This window comes from Alexandromys fortis, unplaced genomic scaffold (genome assembly GCF_014885135.2).
Source record: "Alexandromys fortis isolate MF-2015 unplaced genomic scaffold, M_Fortis_MF-2015_v1.1 scaffold_385, whole genome shotgun sequence".
NCBI lineage: Eukaryota > Metazoa > Chordata > Mammalia > Rodentia > Cricetidae > Alexandromys > Alexandromys fortis.
The window spans coordinates 31,303-53,490 of record NW_026068265.1 but is presented as its reverse complement, the minus strand read 5'-3'; the positions used below and the strand labels follow the sequence as shown (position 1 = coordinate 53,490).

General features: G+C 40.1%; 1 protein-coding gene across 3 annotated transcripts in view; it reads left to right on the top strand.

Moving 5' to 3' along the window:
* The window catches only part of Gk (glycerol kinase), an 82,039-nt gene that overhangs the window by 39,545 nt on the left and 20,306 nt on the right, over window positions 1–22,188 (top strand). For all 3 annotated transcript variants that reach the window (XM_050131855.1, XM_050131856.1, XM_050131857.1), the window contains 7 exons: window positions 2,544–2,681; window positions 5,172–5,281; window positions 6,689–6,755; window positions 9,581–9,616; window positions 10,307–10,374; window positions 16,654–16,696; window positions 17,311–17,391. In XM_050131855.1, coding sequence (XP_049987812.1) covers window positions 2,544–2,681; window positions 5,172–5,281; window positions 6,689–6,755; window positions 9,581–9,616; window positions 10,307–10,374; window positions 16,654–16,696; window positions 17,311–17,391 — 543 coding nt within the window. The remainder of the gene's footprint in view (window positions 1–2,543; window positions 2,682–5,171; window positions 5,282–6,688; window positions 6,756–9,580; window positions 9,617–10,306; window positions 10,375–16,653; window positions 16,697–17,310; window positions 17,392–22,188) is intronic.

Below are 22,188 nucleotides of genomic sequence, written 5' to 3'. Positions count from 1 at the left end.
GGCGGCCGTGGGGAAGAGACAGAAGGCAGAGAACCCTGATTGCTCTTTGGGCTGACGAGGGAGGGGGACTTGATTGGGGGAGGGGAGGGAAAGGGGAGGCGGCGGTGGGGAAGAGACAGAAATCTTTAATAAATAAATAAATCAAAAAAAAAAAGAATCCGTCGGCATAGTTCCCTGTTGGCCACTGAAGAAAGTTCTGAGTGCTTTTGAGTTCTTAGTAAGCTGGATTCAGTGAGAAAGGAAACATAGATGGTATTCAGGTTTGTCTTGCTCATTTATTCCTCATTTTGTTTGCTTTGCCACACTGCATAACCCTGCCTCCAAGCCTCTGCACTGAGCTTCAGAGATTGTGTAGCGCTCCCCGTGTTGCCGCTGCAGGCAATGTTCACACTCCTGTCTGACCATTTTAACACTATGTCTATTAGGTTTGCAAGATCTTCTTGAGAACATCTTGTGCCTCTGTGGGATGACCTTGCAAGTCAAATAATATTTCCATATATTATGTTTTCTATTATTTCTGAGCACTGATACTCTTTGCCCCCAACAACCCAAAAGAAAGCTAGAAACCTTAATTTTTTTTTAATTTGCTAGTGGAGTTAAAATATTTGAGAATATTATTGTTTTCCAGTTACAGTTTGTAGGTTTTTGTTTGCTTGTTTGCTTATGAGAGAGAGAGAGACAAAGACAGAGACAGAGACATAGAACGCACATGGAGTTGAGTGAGGAGAATCTAGGAGCAGTTATGGGAAGGGAACTGTGATCAGAATAGATTGTATGAACAATTTTTTTTCTGTAAAAATGTTTGAAAACATTTTTTGAGACAGGGTCTTACTGTGTAGTCCTGGTTGACTTGGAGCTCACTGTATATACAAGCCAGCCTTAAACTTGCAGCAGTCCTCTTTTATACATTGCATTTTATTTTATTTTATCTTATTTTATGTGTCTGGGTGTTTTGCCTGCATGTATTAGCTGTGCACTGTACGCATGTCTGGTGCCCACCGAGACAAGAAGAGGGTATCACATTCCTCGCGACAGGACTTTCACACAGCTATTAGCCACCATATGGGTACTGAGAACCAAAGCAGGGTCCTTTGGAAGGGGCAGCCAGTGCCTTTAACTGTTAAGCCATCTCTACAGCTCCTCAGCAATCTTTTTGCATCTGTCTCTCAAATGATGAGATTATAGGTGTTATTCTTTTGGTCTCTGGTCCCTTTAAGGGACAAGCCACGCCCACTCCCCCGCAACCTCTGACCTCTCGTAGCCATCTTGAATCTCACTTACTGTCCTCTCTTGGTGTGCAGGCGTGCCTCTCTGTCTCTGTCTCTCTCTCTCTCCTTTTTCTTCCTCTCTCTCTCTCTCTCTCTCTCTCTCTCTCTCCCCTTCTCCCTTTCCCCTCCATAACCCCTTGAATAAATATTCAGCATGTTGAGTCTATTCCATGTCTCTGTCTTCTGTCCTCCTGCGGCAACACCGCTGCAAGCGGCTCCTGAGTTTGGGCACCGGGACCCTCTAGTGGCTCTGGACCTACCAGGCTCACACCCGCCCGCTTGGGTGGCTCTCTTGGGAACCCGCAAGTCTCTGCCATGGGACTGGCTGCTCCCAGAGCTCGCTGCCTGCCTACAGCTGCTCGGGACTCGTCAGCATTCTTAAACAATCATAAAAATAGGCACGTACCAGTACAGCGCATCAACTGTGATTTGCGTTTTCTCATGAAGTATATTCATCTGATAAGAATAAGGAATAGGATTAGGAGAGAAAACTAATTGCAATCATTTTTATATTACTTCAATTACATCTTTAATCCCTTTACTTGAACTTTATAAAGAAATTTAATATTTAATATGCTAACAGTAATTGGACCTCACCTGTTCTCAAGAAAGATCAATAAGCACACGAGTTCATTTTTACCCTTTAGCCTTTCCCCAGTCCTTTTCTTCCACTCATTGGATTTGCTGACGTTAGCCAGCTGCTTTCTTATGTACCGCAGTTCTGTATTGCTTTAATCTGGCATGTCATTGAGCTTTGCTTCATTTATTTTCCACTAAGTTTGTATTACTCTGATATTTGAATATGTCTGTCTGTCTGCGCATGTAAGTATAGATAGATATAGTATGTTATTCATTTATGTGTTTCAAAGTAATCTTCTTGCTGTTGTTATTAATTTATTACTGCTAAATTCACAGTCTACCATGAAAAGAACAATCAAGTGCAGAATTTTGGTTTAGGATCTGCAGGTAGGCAGTTTACTGTGAAACGACCTTGCACGGTCACCATCTAATAGGAAGATGATGTGTCGTGTCGTTGTCTCTTTACTTTGCTTATGTGGATACTCTTTGAACTGCAAACATAGCCGCTGCGCTCTTTGGTCATGAACATGCTTTTCTGCACCATGGGAAAGGAAAACTACTTTCGTTTGAAAGCCTATGGGATTGCTTTTAGAGACACTAAGTCAATCTGTATTTTTGCTGAGTTGTTTTCTTTAGAGGTTTTGTTTTAAACTGTGGTGAGTACAATTTCCTGACCGAACTTTATAACTGTTTTAGTCCAAGACAGGCCTTCCGCTTAGCACTTACTTCAGTGCAGTGAAACTTCGCTGGCTCCTTGACAACGTGAGAAAGTTTCAGAAGGCTGTTGAAGAAAATAGAGCTCTTTTTGGGACCATTGATTCATGGCTCATTTGGGTATGTTTCAATGTAATGTATGCACAGAGAATGTTTTGGGGGATTTTTTTTTTAATGGTCCTACCTACTATTTTTTTTTTAACCAACATTTGGAATCTAATTTAGCATCATTATTGAGGAAAAACTACTCGAAGCAGCAGAATGTCTATCTCCATTTGAGAGGCAGTTTTGTCAACTTCCCTTCTTTCTTTTCTTGTTTTATTTGAGTGACAGCAGAAGATAGTTACCCAAACCATATTTCATAGCTCTTATCACTTGGGAAAGTCATTTAGGTAGCTTTTCTCTCATGCCCAACATTTCATTCTATCACACCAGCCATTTCTTAGAAGAAATAACTATTTTACACAGTAAAAAATGCCTCAGCTACTTTTCTCCTTCATGGTCAATGTTTTATAGCTTTCTCTTGTGAAATCATGCCAGGATATGAAAGAAAATCATAACAGTGTATGTTAAAATGTTTTGTCCAGAGCTGAACACGGGTCAGTAGAAATGAACAGTTTAGATATTTATATGACACATTATTTTTTCTGTTTTGGCCTTTTGAGATAGCATCTCAGGATATAGACCTGACCAGTGTGAAGTTTACTGCATAGACCCTATTAGACTTGAACTTGTCCAATCCTCTGACATCTGTCTCCTAAATCCTGAGATGCAGACATGTGTCACTACATCCAGTGACTTCCAATCTATCTCTGTCTCTATGCCTGTCTGTCTATCTCTTTTTCTCTCTAACAGGATTTCACTATGTAGCCTTGGGTGACCTAGCTAGAACTTGCTATGTAGACCATAGACACCCACCTGCCTCTGCTTCCCAAGTGCTGAAATTAAATGTGTATGCTATAACACCTGGCTTGCAAAGTAGATCTTTTGATTTTTTAAAAATTATTTCATTATTTTGTGTTTATGGGTATGTTGCTTGTATTTATCTAGGTACACCATGTGTATGCAGTGTCTTCTGAGACCAGAAGAGAGTGTCAGATTCCTTGGGACTAGAGTTGATACAGTTGTGAACTCAAGTGTGGGTGCTGGTGCTTGAACCTGGGTCCCCTGGAAGAGCAGCAAATGGTCTTTGCTGAGCCGTCCTTCTAGCCCCACAATATATATCTTTAAAGTATATGTCCTTTTGTGGTTCCTATTCTCTCTCCCTTTTTCTCCCTGTTACATTTATTATAGCCATTTTTGTTAATGTGTCCCAAAACAGCCAATACTGTTTTTAACATCTCCAACAGTAAGCCAACTGTAAGATCGTACACTTTTGTGCTGATCTTGCTTCAACCATACTCACATAATTCCAAACACATTACTCCACAAATACTATATGAGGAACTTTTTCACCATCTGGGGCGGCTTCAAAGCCAGTATTGTCTTATTCTCATTTATGGACTCCGTAGAGCAGGTCTTTCACAATACTTTCTGGAAGGGTTGCCTTCTCCACCCTGTCCTGTACCTGGCCAGGGAAGGCATACTTTACGTTCTGTAGAGGCCAACTGTTTTCTTAGAGTTGATTGAGTAGCTCTAGCAATTGCTCGAAGCTGAATGACAAGCTGAATGGGAAGTAGGAGCTGCAGCAGACAGGAGGGCACATTTTGGGACTATACCCAGTGGGATGCTGTTTGTCTCTCCCTTTGTTCTTTTCTTACCTCTTACTGTTTCCATGTGAAGGATGTCAGCATTGCTTCTGAAGGTGTTATAGAGGACTTAAAGCTCTGCTTTTAGGATGTGCACAAAAAGATGTGTAATTGAAAGAGAAAACATGCATGTAAAAGGTTTTCTGTAAACCGTTGGAGGTAACACATTCGACCTCGTCAAATTTTATAAGACTCTGACTTTTCCAAAGATAGAAGATTAAAAACAATACTTTTTTTTTTTAAATCGGAAGTTAACTAGAATTGCATGAAAGTAGCCACATGAGGTTGTCAATCCTAACTAGAGTATATTGTGAATATAAAATACACTCTGGATTCTACAGATTTAAGACAAAAGAGAAGATAAAATGTATTAATAATATTTTATTGATTATATGTTTAAATCTTATTTTAAATATATCGACTAAATAATATGAATATAGGAATTACAGGTACAATTTATAGTTCTATTTCTTTGTGTATTTTCAATTTTTTAAAATTACATTTGTGTGTATGTGGGGGGGTGAGTGCTTGCCGTGACGTGTGTGGCGGTCAGCGGACAACTTGTGGGAGTCAGTTCTCTCCTTCTACTGGGTGGATTCCAGGAATCAACTCAGGTCCATCAAGGTTGGCAGCATGTGCCTTTTCCTGATAAGCCATCTAGCCGGTCCAGCTACCAGACATCTCAAAATTACATGTGTAGCTCAGATTGTATTTCTATCGAATGCTGCAGAAACCTCAATAATAGAAATGTTTGGTTCTTCCATTTTTTTTATGTGCTCTGCTGGTAATAATTGCCCGTGATAATATATAAATACAACTGCAGATTCATTCAGAGTTAACGTGTCCCTTTCGTTCTGTCTAGAGTTTGACAGGAGGAATCAATGGGGGTGTCCACTGTACAGATGTAACAAATGCAAGCAGGACGATGCTTTTTAACATTCATTCTTTGGAATGGGATAAAGAGCTCTGCGAGTAAGTTATGTTTTGGCCTCAATGCAGGTCTCCCTATACACTTTTGTATACACTATTTACTGAGTTTCTAAATCTTCCTATACTAACAGTTATTATTATATTTCAACTACAGTACGCTAGTCTGTGTTTGTATGTGGGTTTTTGTTTTGTTGTTTTGGGAGGCATTTTTTTTTGGTCTAGGCTAATGAATTCATAGTGATTCCTCTGCATCAGCTTCACTGGTTCTGGTATTATAAGTATGAACCACCACCACAGGCAGCTTCTATTGTGTGGGTTTTTTTTTTCATGTTTTATTTATTCTTTGTGTCTTTCGCATCATGCATCTCGATCTCATTCATCTCTTTCATCCCTTCATATCCACCCTCTGCCCTTGCAAAGCCCCTCCAAATAAAATAAAATAAAATTTGAGAAGGAATATAAAGGAGAAAAATCTCATCATGGAAGCTGTAGTGTGGATGTTGGATGGGCCACCTCATAGCCCTGGTTCTGGACCTGGGTAGCTGCAGGGTTGATCAGGGCCTTACCACCAGGGTGAGCTCTCCAACATTGCCACTCCCCATCCTCCCCCCACCTTAGGTTTGCCCAGGGAGGGGCAGGGCCACTCTCCCCAGTGCTGCTGCTAGTAAGGGGTAAGGACAGCTCTCTCTACATCTTATGACCTCAGGGCCAACACTCCCAACTACTACAGGCAGCTAGAGGCCGTGGGGGGGGGGGGGGGATGCGGCTGGGATCTCTCCCTTGCCCAGGGGCTGGGCCAGATCTCCCCAGCTCCCTAGGTGGATGGTTCATCTGCTCTCCTCTCTACAAGGTCAGCTGTCCTGTGCCGCCCAGTTGAGATGCGAGGCCCACTCTCCCGGGTGCTGCAGTTAGTATGGGTCAGCAGCAGCTCCCCTACTTGCTGCAGGTGGAGGGAGGGGCGCGGGCGGGCTTCCTTCCCTGTGTTTTACTTTAAGTGTCTGTGAACACACTCCCTTTCAGGGACACGAGGGCTGTGGAGCGCGTACGTAGGCCAGAGGGTACCAGTATGAGTCAGTTTTCTCCTGCCCTTTGGATTCCACGAATCAAGCTCTGGTCCTTAGGTTTGGTAGTGGGTGCCTTGACCTGCTGAGTCATCGCACCAAACATAGCTATGGCGCATAGAATCAACAGGTCGTATTAGGTATCCTTTATGCATTAGCCTCTTTTAGAAAAGTTCTTTGGTTTCTGAGTATGCTTTAAAATTTGTTACGATTTCGTTTTCAAGGTTAGACTGTTAAATACCCAAACACACAGCTATGTTCTCTTGACTAATATGTTTACCACTATTGACGTGTATGCTCACATGCACCTGTTTTCTAATTATGTTTAAAAACGTCTCTACGTGTTTATTCCAAACAGTGTTATATACCCAAAGCTATTATTTTTCAGATTTTTTGGAATTCCAATGGAAATTCTTCCCAGTGTCCGGAGTTCTTCTGAGATCTATGGCCTAATGGTAAAAATCAATAGTAGGGGCAGGGGATTTTATTCAAAAAGAAAGACCTTTGCCGTTTCGAATCCAACAGTTAACTCTATTATGTTTTATGCTTTGGGATTTGGGACTTTCGTTGTTAATGTTCATAGTATGTAAAAGAAGAATTTAATGTTTTTAAATGGCTTTATAACTAAAAACTTCAAGTTCTTACTACCAGTTGTTTTTATATTTATAAACTTGAGTCGGCTTTTCTTTCAGTAATACTGTTTTGTCTTTTGAATATTAATATTTTTAAGTATTATCAATCAGTAACCTAACTCTCAGGAGTGGTGTGGGAATGATTAGGCCAGTTTATTCTTAGCTGTGCCGTCTGCCTTTGATTTAGAGCAGGTGCTATCCCCATCATAATGGCGTTCTTTTCCCTAGTTAATCCCTTCCAGTGGCTGGACCATTGTTATATAGTTCATTCTTTGTCAGTTTGCAACAATCTAACAAAGAAACTGAAAGTAAAGAGTCTGTTTCTAAATCGCTTTGCTAATTAAGGCACTTTCCATAAAAGGGGCATTTCATTTCTCCCAGAGGGAGAAAAGTAAGTGTGCTTAACATCATTGAAAATCTGTAGCCAAGTGTCAGGAATAGAAACCTTTAGGAGGGTTTGAAGTGGTATTTAAGCACACAAAATTGAAGTTCATGATAAAACTTAACAATAAGTTGAAGGAGGCTTCAAAACTAGCCGTTTCATGAAAAATAGTAGGAACTCCATTCAGACAGTTAATAAAAATAGAATTGGATGCCAGGTGCTCTAGATAATGCTTGAGTAAGAATTTTAAGTGCTCTGCATACGAGTAAGGGCTTTTTAGGGCGTTGCTTAAGGCAGGTGTTGCCACTGCTCAGCTATCGCGCTTTCAGAGTTCCATATTGATCGCACATTCGCTTGGGGCAGAGCAGAAGAGGCTATTTTTGAAAGAGCTTCGGAGAATAGTAGAAATAAAACATTTATTTAATTGGCCTAGTTTTCTCTTGCACTTAAAATATTATGCTTCTGTTCCCCTCTCTCCCCCTGCTGACTATAGAAAATCTCCCATAGTCTGGTGAGTAGGCTGCCCACCGGTTATGCCACCCGTTCATCTTGAAAAGATACAGTGCATTTCCATTGATTCTCAGACAAGCTCAAGGCCATTCACTAAACAAATGTATCTAGAATTTGCATAACCTTCGAAAATATTATAAGCTACAGTCATGTTTTATATTTTTCAAGGAAGCAGAATCTTGTTTATTTGTTTTCCCTAAGATTAAAATAAATGTTTCTAAAATTCTGGGGGAGTTTTCTGGAGATTTGGATGCTACTTACTGCAGAGTATAATCGTGATGTACTTTGGTCTTGAGCATAGTAGGGAAATTAGAAGTGTTTTTTTTTAATATCCTAAATATCCATCTTCTCTGATGTCTTGCCCAATGTTTCAGACCAGTTAGTTGGAAATGCACTGTCATTTTTTCTGCATGCTTTCTCAGAGGACCCTCCTGGAATCCTCCAGAAGTCTCTCCCCCATAAAGAAAACAGAGCGCTTTACATGCCTGAACACTCCTTAGATCGCTTTAAAGTGTGATCATTTTGAAGGGAGAAACAGACGTCTTACAATCAATTATCAAGTTCAAATGTAGTCTAATCCTTAGTATTATCCAAGCTCACTTTCAAAGAATGTATACAATAAACAAAGCATCAGGTCTCAGGTAGGGAATGTAGCTCAACAGTAAAGGACTTACTTACTTGTTAGTAGGGGCTGGGTTTGATCCCTAGCACTAGAAGTCCACCCTTGAAAACTAGCCAGTATTTTATTAACTGGGAAGCATGAAAGAAAGAAAGAAATGGTAAGAATCTAGAGGGTGTTTTCTGTTTTGATAAGGGCTTCCATATATCTCTATATGAGGAGGGGACTAGTGTTACCTTCTTCCTGTTAGCAGGCAGGGCACTACAGGTCCCAGGGCCATTTGCTAACAAATGGTAGGCAAAGGAGACAGTCTGAAGGTTTTCATTTAGTGTTCTTTCTGCTATGCCCCTCTTTTTCGGGATTACATTCCTTAATTTTTTCTACTTCCTTAATATCATTTGAAATTGCTCTGTCATGATGTTTTCCTGCTGTGGCCCTGGGAACCAGACCTGGGGCCCAGCCTAGGCTAGGTAATAGCTGTAGCACCGAGGATCTCCTCAGCCTTGTGATGTTTCTTCAAAAACTATTGTAGAAAGTTTTGGCAGCCACTCAACTCTCACTTTGCTTCTTGCAGGCCATACCGATTGGAATAAGAAGCATCAATCATAAATTAACTGTTACTTTTCTAAATGGAAGTTTTTTGAATACATATCTTGGTTCTTCAAAACAGTTTGAGTAGAAAGAAGAGCTGATACAACACAGGCTTTCGGAAACTATGTTCCATGCTACTTTGATAGCTATTTACAAATACGTTGGTTGTTTCATAATTGCAGCAATGATAGCAAAGCACTAATTTTGATCTGTGATCACATCGCCCAGGAGGCATTTTTAAGTTGTGTAGAGCGATTCAGCAGCCTGCTTGATGCCTAACACTGACTAACCAGGAGTAGAGCCCATGTCTTCTGACTGCTAGTCCAGTGTGTTCATGTTCCGTTTCCAAGGCTGCAACTCTTCTGGTCATTTCGATGACTACTTCTAGACTGTCTTTGTCCTGCTCATGTAGTTAAACACTTGCTCTTGTCTTGTCCTTTCACATCCTTCGGCATGTTGCTCTTCTTGTTTGTTCCTATAGCGGTTATATTATATTAGAGCCAAACTTTTGTGACTGTTCCTAACGCTTTTTAAAATTTTTATCAGAAAGCTGGGGCCTTGGAAGGTGTGCCAATATCTGGGGTAAGTATCAGTCAGTACCAAATATAATCCTGTCATGCCGCACCCCATCCCTCCTCCACCTCTCTGTCTTAATCCTTTCGCCTTTCCTTGAACTGGGGAGGGCAAGAAAGAGGAGCAACGCCGGCCACTTCTTGTTCTTCTGCCACTCAGGGTAGGTCACTGAAAATCTTCTGAGGAAATTTGAAGTCTGGTGTGGAGATGCAGTGCACATCCCACACTTTGGGGGGCTAAATTTAAGTCTAGCCTCAGGTACTTAGTGAGTTAACTTTCAGTCTAGCCTTAGGCACATGGTGAGTTAACTTAAGTCTACCCTCAGCCACATAGTGAGTTGACTTTTAAGTCTAGCCTCAGGTACATGGTGAATTAACTTTAAGTATAGCCTCAGGCACATAGTGAGTTAGAGGCCAGTGTGGCATTACATGAGATTATGTTTCAAGGAAGGAAAGGAAGGGAGAAGGAGAGAGAGAGAGAGAGAGAGAGAGAGAGAGAGAGAGAGAGAGAAAGGGAGGAAGGAAGGGGGGAGGAAAATAAATTTTAATTCTCCCTTATGCCTTTTATCTTGATTAATAAATGGGGGGGATGCCAATGGGAGGAAATGTAAGGCATAGATATTTCACTCCTTGGTGGATTAAAATCCACAAAAAAATAAACCTATGGCTCAGTATTTTTCATTGTCATTTATCCTTTCAGTGTTTGGGGGACCAGTCTGCTGCTCTGGTGGGACAAATGTGCTTCCAGGATGGTCAGGCCAAAAACACGTGAGTCTAGAAAAGCGGCTGAAAAAGCATCATTGTTTTCTTTCCTCCTCTCCCTTGGTGCTTTAAAGGAGGAAGTGAGGACATGTTGTTCAAATTCACCCAAACTGCAATACTTCAGTGTCTTCGTATGGACATGCACAGTACTTTTGTAATTTGTTTTTCCCTCTCTCTCTCTACCTTGAGTCTTCTAAGCCCACGCTGGCCTAAAACTCCTGATCCTCCTGTCTTAAATTCTCAAGTACTAGATTTACAGGCATCTGTCACGACACCCAGTTTTATACAGTTTGGGGATTAAACCCAGGACCTCATGCACGTTAGGCTAGCATTCTGCCAAGTTAACTACACCCCCAGTTCTGATTTTGTCTTTCATTTTTCATTTGGTTTTAGTAGTTTTGAGATGGGCCTGACTCTCACCTCCTGAACCTCACGCTAGGTAGCTTAAGACTGCTCAGAAATTCACGGAAATCTCTCTGTCTCAGCTCCCCACATTTCAGGATTTTGTTTTGTTGTTTACCCTGAGGCCATATCTATTCCTTTTTTAAAGCTAGATTGGTAGCATTGTGAAGAAATGAGAAGAAGCCCTGATACAAATTATAATTTTCAGTGTATTATCCTGCTCAGTTTTCTCTACCTATAACCAATCTCAAAGAATATTTTTTAGGCTACTTAATGCCATTGTCTTGCTTTCTCCCTCATCTGAAGTGTTTCCACTGACGAGGAACAGAAAGGATGAAAGAAATGAAGACTCAATAATATTTTCCTCATATTATTTTCTCTTAATTTGTTTTATTAAAAAAGTCCCTATCCCATGACATATATTGAATGGCAGAAACAATATGTCCCAAGAGCTGAAGTAATAGTGACAATTATAACACATTTTCAGACAATGGCTCTTGTGTTATATATAATGGTTCATATACCTGCGATGTTACTCATTAACATAAATCTTATTATATAGAATTCTTTTATTCCTATTTTATGCCGGGTAACTAAGATTTAGAGAGGATAACTAATTTATGTAGTGTCCTGAATCTAGTAATTCAGAGGCACAATAGTTGTACCTTAATTCATTGTGTTCCTTAGTTGTGGCTCTAAACTGCTATGCTGTACTGTCTGTTCTGTGGAGAAAATATTTCCAGAAACATAGAAGACTGGATCTCTAGTCATTCTCACGAGAATTTCCTAAGTCTGTCATCAAGGGTTTTTGTTAATTGGTTTTGGATTTGTTGTTTCTTTTCTTTTCTTTTCTTTTGGATGGTTTTTGCTTGTTCTTGTTTGGTTTTGGTTTTGTTGTTGTTTTTTTTTTGGAGACAGGGTCTTGCTGTGTAGCCCAATTCATCTGGAACTTGCTATGCATCTCAGTCTGCCATGAAACATATCATCCTCCTGCCTCGGTCTCCCATGTGTTAAGATTATAGACATGTATCGTTACACCTTCTCATCAGATATTTTACTGGTTGGTTGGGTTATGTTTCAAAGTCTCTTATAGCCCAGTCTAGCTTTGGACTTGCTATGATGCCCCTGTCCTTATCTTACTAGTTCTGGGATAAGAATTGCAGGCACGTACTACCATGATGACTTCTTTATTTTTGACTGAGGTGATTAACTTCTTTCTCTGCAAATAATGAGATGTCTAGCAGCCCTAAAATGAATGCTGTTCAGCAGGCTCAACTTCCCTCGTGCGAATGAGTAAACTCTTTTGAATGAAAGTTTGTCAGGAAGAGGATAGATGAGAATTCCTTGTAGGCTGTGATGACCTCAGGTTATGAAGGAACTCTTGAGTCAGCTTAAGTGTGGAAACATTTTCTTTGAATCAGTGTTCCAGCAACCGAATCGGGAGTCATAGAAAACTAGGCTGTTTTTTCTTCCCTTTCCTCCTTTGCCAGGAACACTCCTGCTAGTAAATCAGATGCTATCTCCATCTGTCCGTGACCTAGCACAATAGATAGTACATAGTAGGGACACAGAAAAATAGCTTTATCTCTTTCCCATTGTCAGGCAAGTCCATAAGTCAATTACCCGTAAGTAATAATATAGTGGCTGCAGGTTGGAGAAGGGAAATAGCAAATCATACAGTCTTGATCTCACATTTCTTACCCTGAGGGGAAACAACACAGATACCCAGTTATTGGTATGTAAAATATCCAGTTTATTGCTATATATACTAGAGCTTTCACGACATAAGAAACATAAGAGTCATGTTGTTGGCTTTCAAAGTGAGGCCAGAACCATCATAAATGATGATGCAAGTGGGCCCAGCTTCTAGCTCAGCGGTAGAGAACTTGCCTAGCGTTCACCGACCCCTGGACTTGATCCCAGTACTAGCAAATCAAACCATTATGCTGCTAGGGAGATGCTTTCGCAAAAGAGTAACCCTAGAGAGCGCAGGAGACGCTTATTGAGGATACAAATAGGAAGATTTAGTATAGGAATGTAGCGATGCTTAGGGTAGGAAAATGGTAGAAAAGAAGACAAGATGAGCACAGTGGCTGAGTTGTATTCCAGGTAATTGGGAGATAGTCTGGGCTAAATGGTGAGCTCCGTATCAGCCTGAGCTACTCAGCATAAAAAAAAAAAAAAACATGGCTGTGGGGGCGGGTGCTATTTAGAAAAACAGTGTAGTGGCATGACCATGTATTGGAGAAGTTCCCATCATGGCAGACAGAAGGAAGAAGCAGATGACGTTGAGGACTTCATATAACCTTCAAAGGCATACATCCAGTGACATATATTCTCTAGCTAGGCCTTGCCTCCCAAAGCATCCATAAACTTTGCAAAATCACATCACTAGCTGGGGACCAAATGTTCAAATCATGAGTCAGTGAGGGATGTTTCATTCATACCATAACAAACATGCCATAAAGCTAGTTAGGGCCAAGACTGTTCCTTTTTTTGTTTTGATTTTTTGTTCTTTTTTTTTTCTCCTCCATAGCAAATGGATAACTTCTGAACATTTATGAGCTGGTATTTAGGTGTGGCTGGAGTTCTCAGTTAATGTGATGACAGTCTGGGGTCAAAGCAAGGGACAGCTAGAGGCCATGAACCCGTGCTATAAACCATTATATCCTACTACTACAGACTCAGAGGATGGGAACAGAAGGAGAGACTGCAGGGGTACACAGGACACTGCGGAGAGTAAGGGAGAAGACCCAGGAACAGAGGGTTAGGATTAGCCAAAGTAAGGAACAGGTCCAGTAAAAAAGATGTTGTGTTTGGAACATATTTGTAGCACTGATAAGTTATGTATTGCACACACAGGGAAATAGGAAGTGAGTTAACAATAAGTTTTTTTTAAGATTTATTTATTTATTATGTATACAGTATTCTGTCTACATGTTTACCTGCAGGCCAGAAGACAGCACCAGATCTCATTACAGATGGTTGTGAGCCACCATGTGGTTGCTGGGAATTGAATTCAGGACCTCTGGAAGAAGCCTTTAAGATAGCTCTTAACTGCTAAGCTATCTCTCCAGCCCCAGTATAAGTTGTTTTATGTAAATGCTTTGCCTACATGTATGTCTGTGTTCCACATGTGTGCTTAGCACACATAGAATCAAAAGAGCTTCAGCTAACTTGGAATTGGCAGTTGGTGTTACAGATTGTTGTGAACTACCATGTGGGTGCTGGGAATCGAACCAAGGTCCTCTGCAAAAGCAGCAAGTACTCTTCACTGCTGGGCAATCTTTCCAGACCCCCTGTTTGTTTTCTTTTCTTTTCTTTTCTTTTCTTTTCTTTTTTTTTTTTTTTTTGGTTTTTCAAGACAGGGTTTCTCTGTAGTTTTGGAGCCTGTCCTGGCATTAGCTCTTGTGGACCAGGCTGGCCTTGCACTCACAAATATCCACCTGCCTCTGCCTCCCAAGTGCTGGGACCATTTGCTTTTTAAAAGCATAAAATTATTAGGTTGTTATATGCCTTTAATCTCAGCACTCTAGAGGTTGAGGCAGGCAGATCTCTGTCAGTTCCAAGGCCAGCCTAGTCTACATAGAGAGTTCCAAGATAGCCCAGGCTACACAGTTGAATAGAAAAGCATAAAATCTGTTTGCAATGCCTTTTAGTAAACTGCAACTCTTCTTTGAGATACTCTCCTCCATATTCCTGAGTATCCTTTTATTTTTCTTGAGTGCCTTTCTTTCTCCTTTTAATAAAATCCCAACATGAAAAAACATAATCAGTTTCCATTTTAGTGATGGGCCGCAAAGAAGTAGAGAAAGCCATGTGCTTTGGGTGGTAAATATATTGCTCACACTTAGTGTGTTTGACAAGTGTCTGTGCAAACTTAAATATGCAGTAGTCCTATACCTCTTGGACGTGTCACCTGTTCACTGAGCAAGCCAAAAAAAATCCACTTGGGTAGAGAGATAGAATATTTTAAAGTAACTATTACTCTTATGGTGTATGAAGAAAATATTTTTCAGGAAAAATGCACATGATTTGTGTTTATTGCCCAAGAAAAATGAAGCCATCATAGTAATAGTAATAGATTCTGTCATCAACCTTCCATCAGCTCAGAGGCTAGGCACCAACACAGTTGTAACCATGGTAGCACATAACATAGGATCCTGTGGGGCAGGAACTGGCAGTTTCGGCAGAGTCAACAGTGGTTATAGCAGCCTTGTTATCTCTGCTCACTTTAAAACTGTTTCTCAGCCATGTGGTGGTGGTGCATACCTTTAATCCCAGCACTCAGGAGACAGAGGCAGACTGTTGTCTGAGTTCGAGGCCAGCCTGGTCTATAGAGCGAGTTCCAGGCCAGGACAACCAGGGCTACACAGAGATACCCTGTCTCAAAAAAAAAAAAAAAAAAAAAAAAAAAAAAAAAAAAAAAAAAAAAAAAAAAAAAAAAAAAAAAAAAAAAAAAAAGCAAAAACAACAACAAACCAGAAAGCCGTTTCTCTGTGACCCTTACTTGTATCAGTTGGGGTTAGCAACTGATCTTGCATACCCAAGTCAAAACTGTCTTATGGCCAAGTGTCTGATTAGTGGCAGAGTCCAAAGCTTATCCAAAACTTACAGTGATAAACCGCCACAAAGTCAGTTCAGTCTTCCATATCAGCAATGCTGAGTTCTGGCTTTGATTATTCCACCACTGTTAGGATATATTCTCCTGCAGAGAGAATGAGAGCAGAGAGCCTTAAATGGCTTCTCCTTGTTGGTGACTTTTGTCCTAGTTTTCAGGCCGTACCTTCTGTTGTCCCATGCTTAGCCTTTCACCCTGGCAGAACATAGTGGTTTTTCTGAGATCATAGCTAAGCTGGCTGACTCTTTAGTGAATGGCTGCTACTCATGTTGTTTCTCCCAGTGAGGACTGGTAGTAAGTTAATTGCGACCGAGTGTAGAATTTGTTGTATTTCAGTCATATTTTACAGACACACCCTTGGCCTATGACTGACTAAATGCTAAATCCTGTACCTGCATTTTCCCCATTGATTAATCGCAATATGTTTCCTTCTAGACTAATTTGGAAACAAATACTCTTAAAAAGAATATTTAGTATGTGATGTATGTAGCAAGACTAGTGACTAAAACCCAGAGACAGATACTGGGGTTTAAGCTGAAGATCAGAAAAGCAAAGCAGCCAAGCTACTAGAGAGCTCTTACGTCTACCAAGACTCAGATAAAGGGGTGATCCAGCCCTCAGAGTGACTGCAGACTGCAATGCTCCCTACCAAACCTCAGACTTCAACTTTCTCCACTGACCTCAGACTACACTGAACTCCTGTCTCCTCCCGCCTAATATTCCTCTCTCCACCAAGATGGTCACTCCTGTCCCTACTTCCCTAGTGCTGGCATTAACGGCTGGGATCCCAAGTGCTAGGATCACCTTTGTGTGAGCTCTGTTTCTCTTCTTTTCAATCTTGTATAATCCAGCGTGGGCCTTGAGTCCTGGAATTAAAGGAATGTGCTACCACTTCCTGGCTTCTAATGGCTTAGCACTGTACTCTGATCTTCAGGCAAGCTTTCTTTATTAAAGCACAAATAAAATATTGCTATATTTGTTGGCTTTCAATCCTTTTTACAAGGCTTCATAAAATGACTTTTTTTTTTTCTTTTTGGTTTTTCGAGACAGGGTTTCTCTGTGGTTTTGGAGCCTGTCCTGGAACTAGCTCTTGTAGACCAGGCTGGTCTCGAACTCACAGAGATCCGCCTGCCTCTGCTGGGATTAAAGGCGTGCGCCTCCACCGCCCGGCTCATAAAATGACTTTTATCATACTAGGTTAAATGTCTGCTTTGAAGAGTGGTAGTGCTAATATTTGCTGTTCATTCTTCCTCCACCTATAGGTATGGAACGGGGTGCTTCTTACTGTGTAACACAGGACATAAGGTTGGTTTTTCTTCTAAGTCCATATTGATAAAAAGTCGTCTTTACATTTAGATACATAATGCTTGAATCTAATTCATTATTAGTGTGCTTTTTGGGTCTTCATCTTTTACTTGAACTTTATCATGGTTTAACTTGGTTCAATAGCAATGATGAAAATCATGAAATTGGGGGGATTCTAATAAGAGTCCTGTGCTTTTTTAATATTTTAGTATTCTTTTGATTGTGTTAATGGAAATTCTAGATTTAGTATCATGTCAGATTCTTAGTGAAAATCTAATTTAAAATAAGTAATAATTTTTAGCAATCTGAGTGTATTCTTATTACTATTGACCAAGACTTAGTTTTAGTAATTATTATTTTATTGATGAAACTATTATGAATAAGCATTCTGTTATAACTTTAAATTTTTTTACACTTAAGCTGGGCATGGTGGTATATGCCTTTATAATCCCAGCACTTGGCAGGTAGATCTCTGTGAGTTCAAAACAAGCCGGGTCTAGTGAGTTCTAGGCTAGCCAGGACTACACAGTAAAACCGTGTCTCAAAGGAAAAAAAGAAAAAATGTATTCTTTACATTTTTTCCACACTAAAATCTTTGTTTCTCTTTCCTACAGTGTGTATTTTCTGAACATGGCCTTTTGACCACTGTGGCTTATAAACTCGGCAGAGACAAGCCTGTATATTATGCATTGGAAGTAAGTTCTTTTCATTCAGTACAGGTGATATGACATACATTCCTAGTTAAGGAAAATTGCCATGCATTCTGCGGGGAGAGATATTATGTTGAGGCCGGATCTTGTCATGTATCCCTGGCTGGCCAAGAACTCTATTGTCCTTTTAAATTCATTTTGAACTCATGAAAGTCCTTCTCCTTATGCAATTACATGAGCCACCACACCTGGAAAAATTGTCATGTTTTCTAACATCTTTTCTCATATATTTTAATATACAGGACTCAAAAGTTCCACTTTTTTGACTCCTGATCCTTGAACTAAACTAGGGGTCAAGACTTCCATGAGACAAGATTAAACCATCTCCTCAGTTGTTGGTAGAAATTGATTTTGTCACCTTGGGGATATTATTTTTTTGTTGTACAATGTCAAATTTTCTATCCTTGAAGTTTAGTGCAGGGATTGGCTGACTCAAGCACTTATTTGAGCTTAAAACTCTTTCTTTAGTCACTAAAATGCCCAGTGTTCCATAGTGAATCCTTGGGCAGAGAAGGGCAAAGCGGCTGTCTTTACTTGTCTCTTCATGGTATCATGTTACATATGGGTGTGAGGAAGAGAGAGAGGTGATTTGTCCCAGTTATCCCAGGAAACATCTGTTTCAGATGCATTTGCAAATTATAATAGACTATGGCGGTCTAAGTTGTAGGACATGATACAAGAGACATTAAAGGGGTGGGTAGAACTCAGTGATAAACGACTTTGCCTGACATTCTCAAGGCTCCAGCTGAATCTTAGATTCAGGCTTCAGAATCAGGAAAGGAAACAAAAAGACCAAAACATTGGTTTAAAGTCACAGAAGTAATATTTGGTCTGTAAAATCAGACACATGTCATGTGTACTAGCAGGTGTCTACCGCCCAGGTCTGTTCCTAACTCTGTATAACTAACATTGGAGGGACTGCCTGATCACCTATGGGAACTCGCTTCTTAGAATACCTGATGATAATATAGTCAACGGCTTAGACTTGTAGTCATAGTTAAAATCTTTTCTCAGCTGGTAGGTCGACAGCCCCCTTCTTCGTGCCACCAGTGGTTGAACTCAGAGACTTGAACCTGCAAAGTGTCCTCTGCCCAAACTATATCCACAGCAGTCTCGACCCCTCTTCTTTAGACAAAGGCATCTGCATATTAAAGCTAGCTTAACACTTCTCGGGATGAACCCCTTTCTCCTTTATTCCTCGCCGTGGAGAATGCTCAGGACAGCACTGTTCAAATAAAAGTAGATGGTTTGGGGGTTACGATAATTGTAGTAGTATTAATATGGGGGGGTTGCTCTTGTACAAGAGACATAATTTTAGGTATTTTTAGATCTGGAAAAGGCTTCAAGGATGGGGGTCACCTAGTCTTCTCACCCAGTGTGAAATCTTTCTCTTGTCTCCTTTTCTTTTGAAAAGATAGAATTCCAAGCTGTTGACTTTTTTTTTTTTTTTTTTGAGACAGGGCCTGCATATCTCAAGCAGCCTTTAATTTCCTATGTAGCTAAGGATGAATGAACTAGAACTTCTCACCCTCCTGCCTTTACTTCCTGAATGTTGGGGTTATAGGCATGTGCCACACCCAGTTTCAAACATTTTCTTAGTAGCATCCCTAGCAATGGTGCTAGGTCATCTGTAGGTCTCCAATGCTAGGAGGCATCTCTCAGTTTGTCTGGGTCTTATTCACCCGGTTTAAACTGCCTCGCTGCCCTGGTATCACTTACATACGTGGTAGTTTTGAGCTCCCTGTGTTAGATGCATTCCACATCACCACTCATCATAGAGATCAAAAGGTTATTCTTCATGTGATATAGCATGTACTCAGCAGAGTGGCTCGTGTCCCTCGCCATAAGCATTCACCTGCTCTTCTGGCCAGAGAGTTTATTTAATTTAGTCTAACAACTTCTTTATACCACTGGTTCTCAGAACATATGCTAAAATATCCTCTCTCTCAAGCCAAGCCTGCTCCGCTGTGCATTTGTACAAAACTTTGCAGTTAATCTAATCTAGGGCTTTATTTCCCTCTTATTTTCAAGACAGTTAACTGTGCAGGTCTAGTCTGCTATTGTCTAAGTTACTTTTCATTTGCCATAATATGCATATACACATGCCCATTAACACTTTTTAAATATTAGTAGGTAGAATCCCCCCTTTTACCTTTACATTTTTGTCCATTAACAGATATTTTAAAACATTTTAAGAAAACAAAACAAACTAAAAAAAGGAATGATGCTAGATTGATAAAACTTAGTAAATTTATACTAATTATTTTGTCAGTCTTTCAACACATATAATAATCATGCCTTTAATTTGACAAATTGTTGGGAGGCTTAGAAATCAAAACTATTGAATTGTTACTTTCTGTACTCTTTACAAACTGAAACTATAGCTGTCTGTCTTCACCCATTTACTCTTCCCCTGTCCCTGTTTTTGCTTTTGATCCTTGAGATAGGATGTCACTGTATGGCCTGGAAAGTCCTACTGCCAAATGCAAGGCTTCTGGATAAGAGCTACCACATCCAGATGTTTGAGAATTCCTTCATTCTCCTGCGGATTTGAGAGTAATACTGATTAGATTTTTTTTTCAGTTAGTGATTTTTTTTCTTTTGTATTTAAAAATAATTAACTAAGGTTTTCTAAAAACACACACATATATATGTATATATATAGATAGATATTTTAAATATTTCTCAACCATGATGAGGATTTCAAATACCGTATCCCTAGAGACTTTGCTCAACATGTTGAATTCTGTTGTTGAAAGTTTTCATTTTCTTCAACATACAGTAATTAGTAGTTTTTTTACAGTTGAGAGCAAATCATAGTTATTGACCCATTATATTCATTTCCATATCCATACTCTTTTTCTGTAACCCAAACTGGTCCCTAGTATGCTTGCCTCAGCCTGTCAAATGTTGGCATTATGTATATATGCCACCGCACCCAGCCCCAGCAGCGTTTCTTTGGTTCCATCCCTTTTATGTCCCCATTCAAATTTTGATTTTGTTCTTGATCTTTTCATAATCAAGAGTGTAGGATAGTAAGCCCATTCTTTTTTAGGCTTTTATTTCTTTTGTCCTCATTTGGGATAGGTATAAATTTCTAGTTTTTTTATATCCCTTATGGTGCTTTTGATTGTTTGAGACATGGTCTTCCTATACAGCGCAGACGAGTCACAACTTCCAAATCCTCCTTCTGCCTCCTGAGTGCTAGAGTTATAGTCTGAACCACCACAGCTGGCCACTGGTACTAAGGAGAGCTCTGCTGCCTTGTCCGCTTAAATGTAGTTCCTGCAGATCGTTTCTTTTATCTCCTTTGAGCTTTTAGCATCGCCTCTTTCTCTTCAGTGCTCTGGAGCTTTGCTGTATGTTCCTGGGTTTGGATTTATTTTTATTTATCCTGTTAGGTACTTGGATTCCAATTTATCATCAGATCTGGAAAATTCTCAGCAATTATCCCTTCAAATATTACTCCATTACTTCCATTTTCTGGGGTTGCTAGTGGATGAATCTTTTAACCTTTCAGCCCATCCTGCATGTCTCTTAACTACCCTGGTTTATATGTATTTAATCTCTTTGTTTCTCTGTGCTGCATCCCTGGTGAGTAACTCAGTATCTACCCTCTATTTCAAAATTCTGTCTTTGAAATAAACCTTAATACATAAAATCCATGTGGTTTTGCATTGTGAAATGTTAAGACACCTGAAGAAGTATGAATTAAGGCTGGAGAGATTGCTCATCAATTAAGATGAGCTTTTTCAGAGGACCCCATTATTCCAGCACTCCAGTCACAGGAAATATGATGCCCTCTTCTGGCCTCCAAGGGCACTGCATGCAGGTCAAACACCCATACAAGAAAAATAAAAACAGTTCTCAAAAAATGGATTAGGAGAGGAGGAGAATATGATAAAATATATTTAAGCTTAAAATTGCTTTAAAATATAATAAAAATGAATTAAATCGCACTTTAAATCTTCTCAAATTATTACAAAGGGAATATGGTGTAATCTCTTCTCAAGTCTAGTAGCAGAACACCAGCAACCTCCAAGAGCCCCTTCCTGCCATGCATAGTCACACTGGTCTCCCTGTCCCCTGAGATAAAGTGCCCTAAGTTTTAGTATCATCATTTCCTATGCTTATTTAGAGTTCTAAGACAAATCTGCCACCTCCAGCACTAGAGTTTAGTTTTACTTGATGATGATGTCTGAGACGTTAGAGGAGGTGGGGAAAGACAAAGAAGCATGAACATGTGCATTTTGAGTCTGAGCCCTGAATTCCTTGATCTGGCTTCTCTCGCTCAGCGTTATTCTTAGGGAATTTACCCATGTCAATAGAGACAGCTGATTTTTCACTCTTTCTTATTGCTGCAGTTTTCATATAGATGTTGACACCTTTTTCTAAGAGTAGACTTTCTAGGCCATGGATTGTATATATTATCTCTTTGCTTACACGTTGCCAGCAGTTTGTCCCCGTAAGTTTGTGAGTTCTACCCCAGCAGCAGCGGAGAGACTCACTAATAGACTCATTTCAGTGTGGCTTGGAGCGTATCCCTTTCATTTCATATTTTTAGTTAAAGGTTTTTTTTGGGGTTTGTTTTTCAAATCTAGCTGATTTTCTTTCTTTTCTCATTTGTTTCACAATTTCTTGTTTATTTTGAGCAAGGACCTTACTCTGTAGTCCCAGCTGGACTCAAACTTTCCAGCTTCCTCCTTGAGCCTCCCAAATCCGTGGATTATAAATGTGTGCCACCATGTCTGGGTTTGCCATTGTGATTTTCAATGGAAGTCA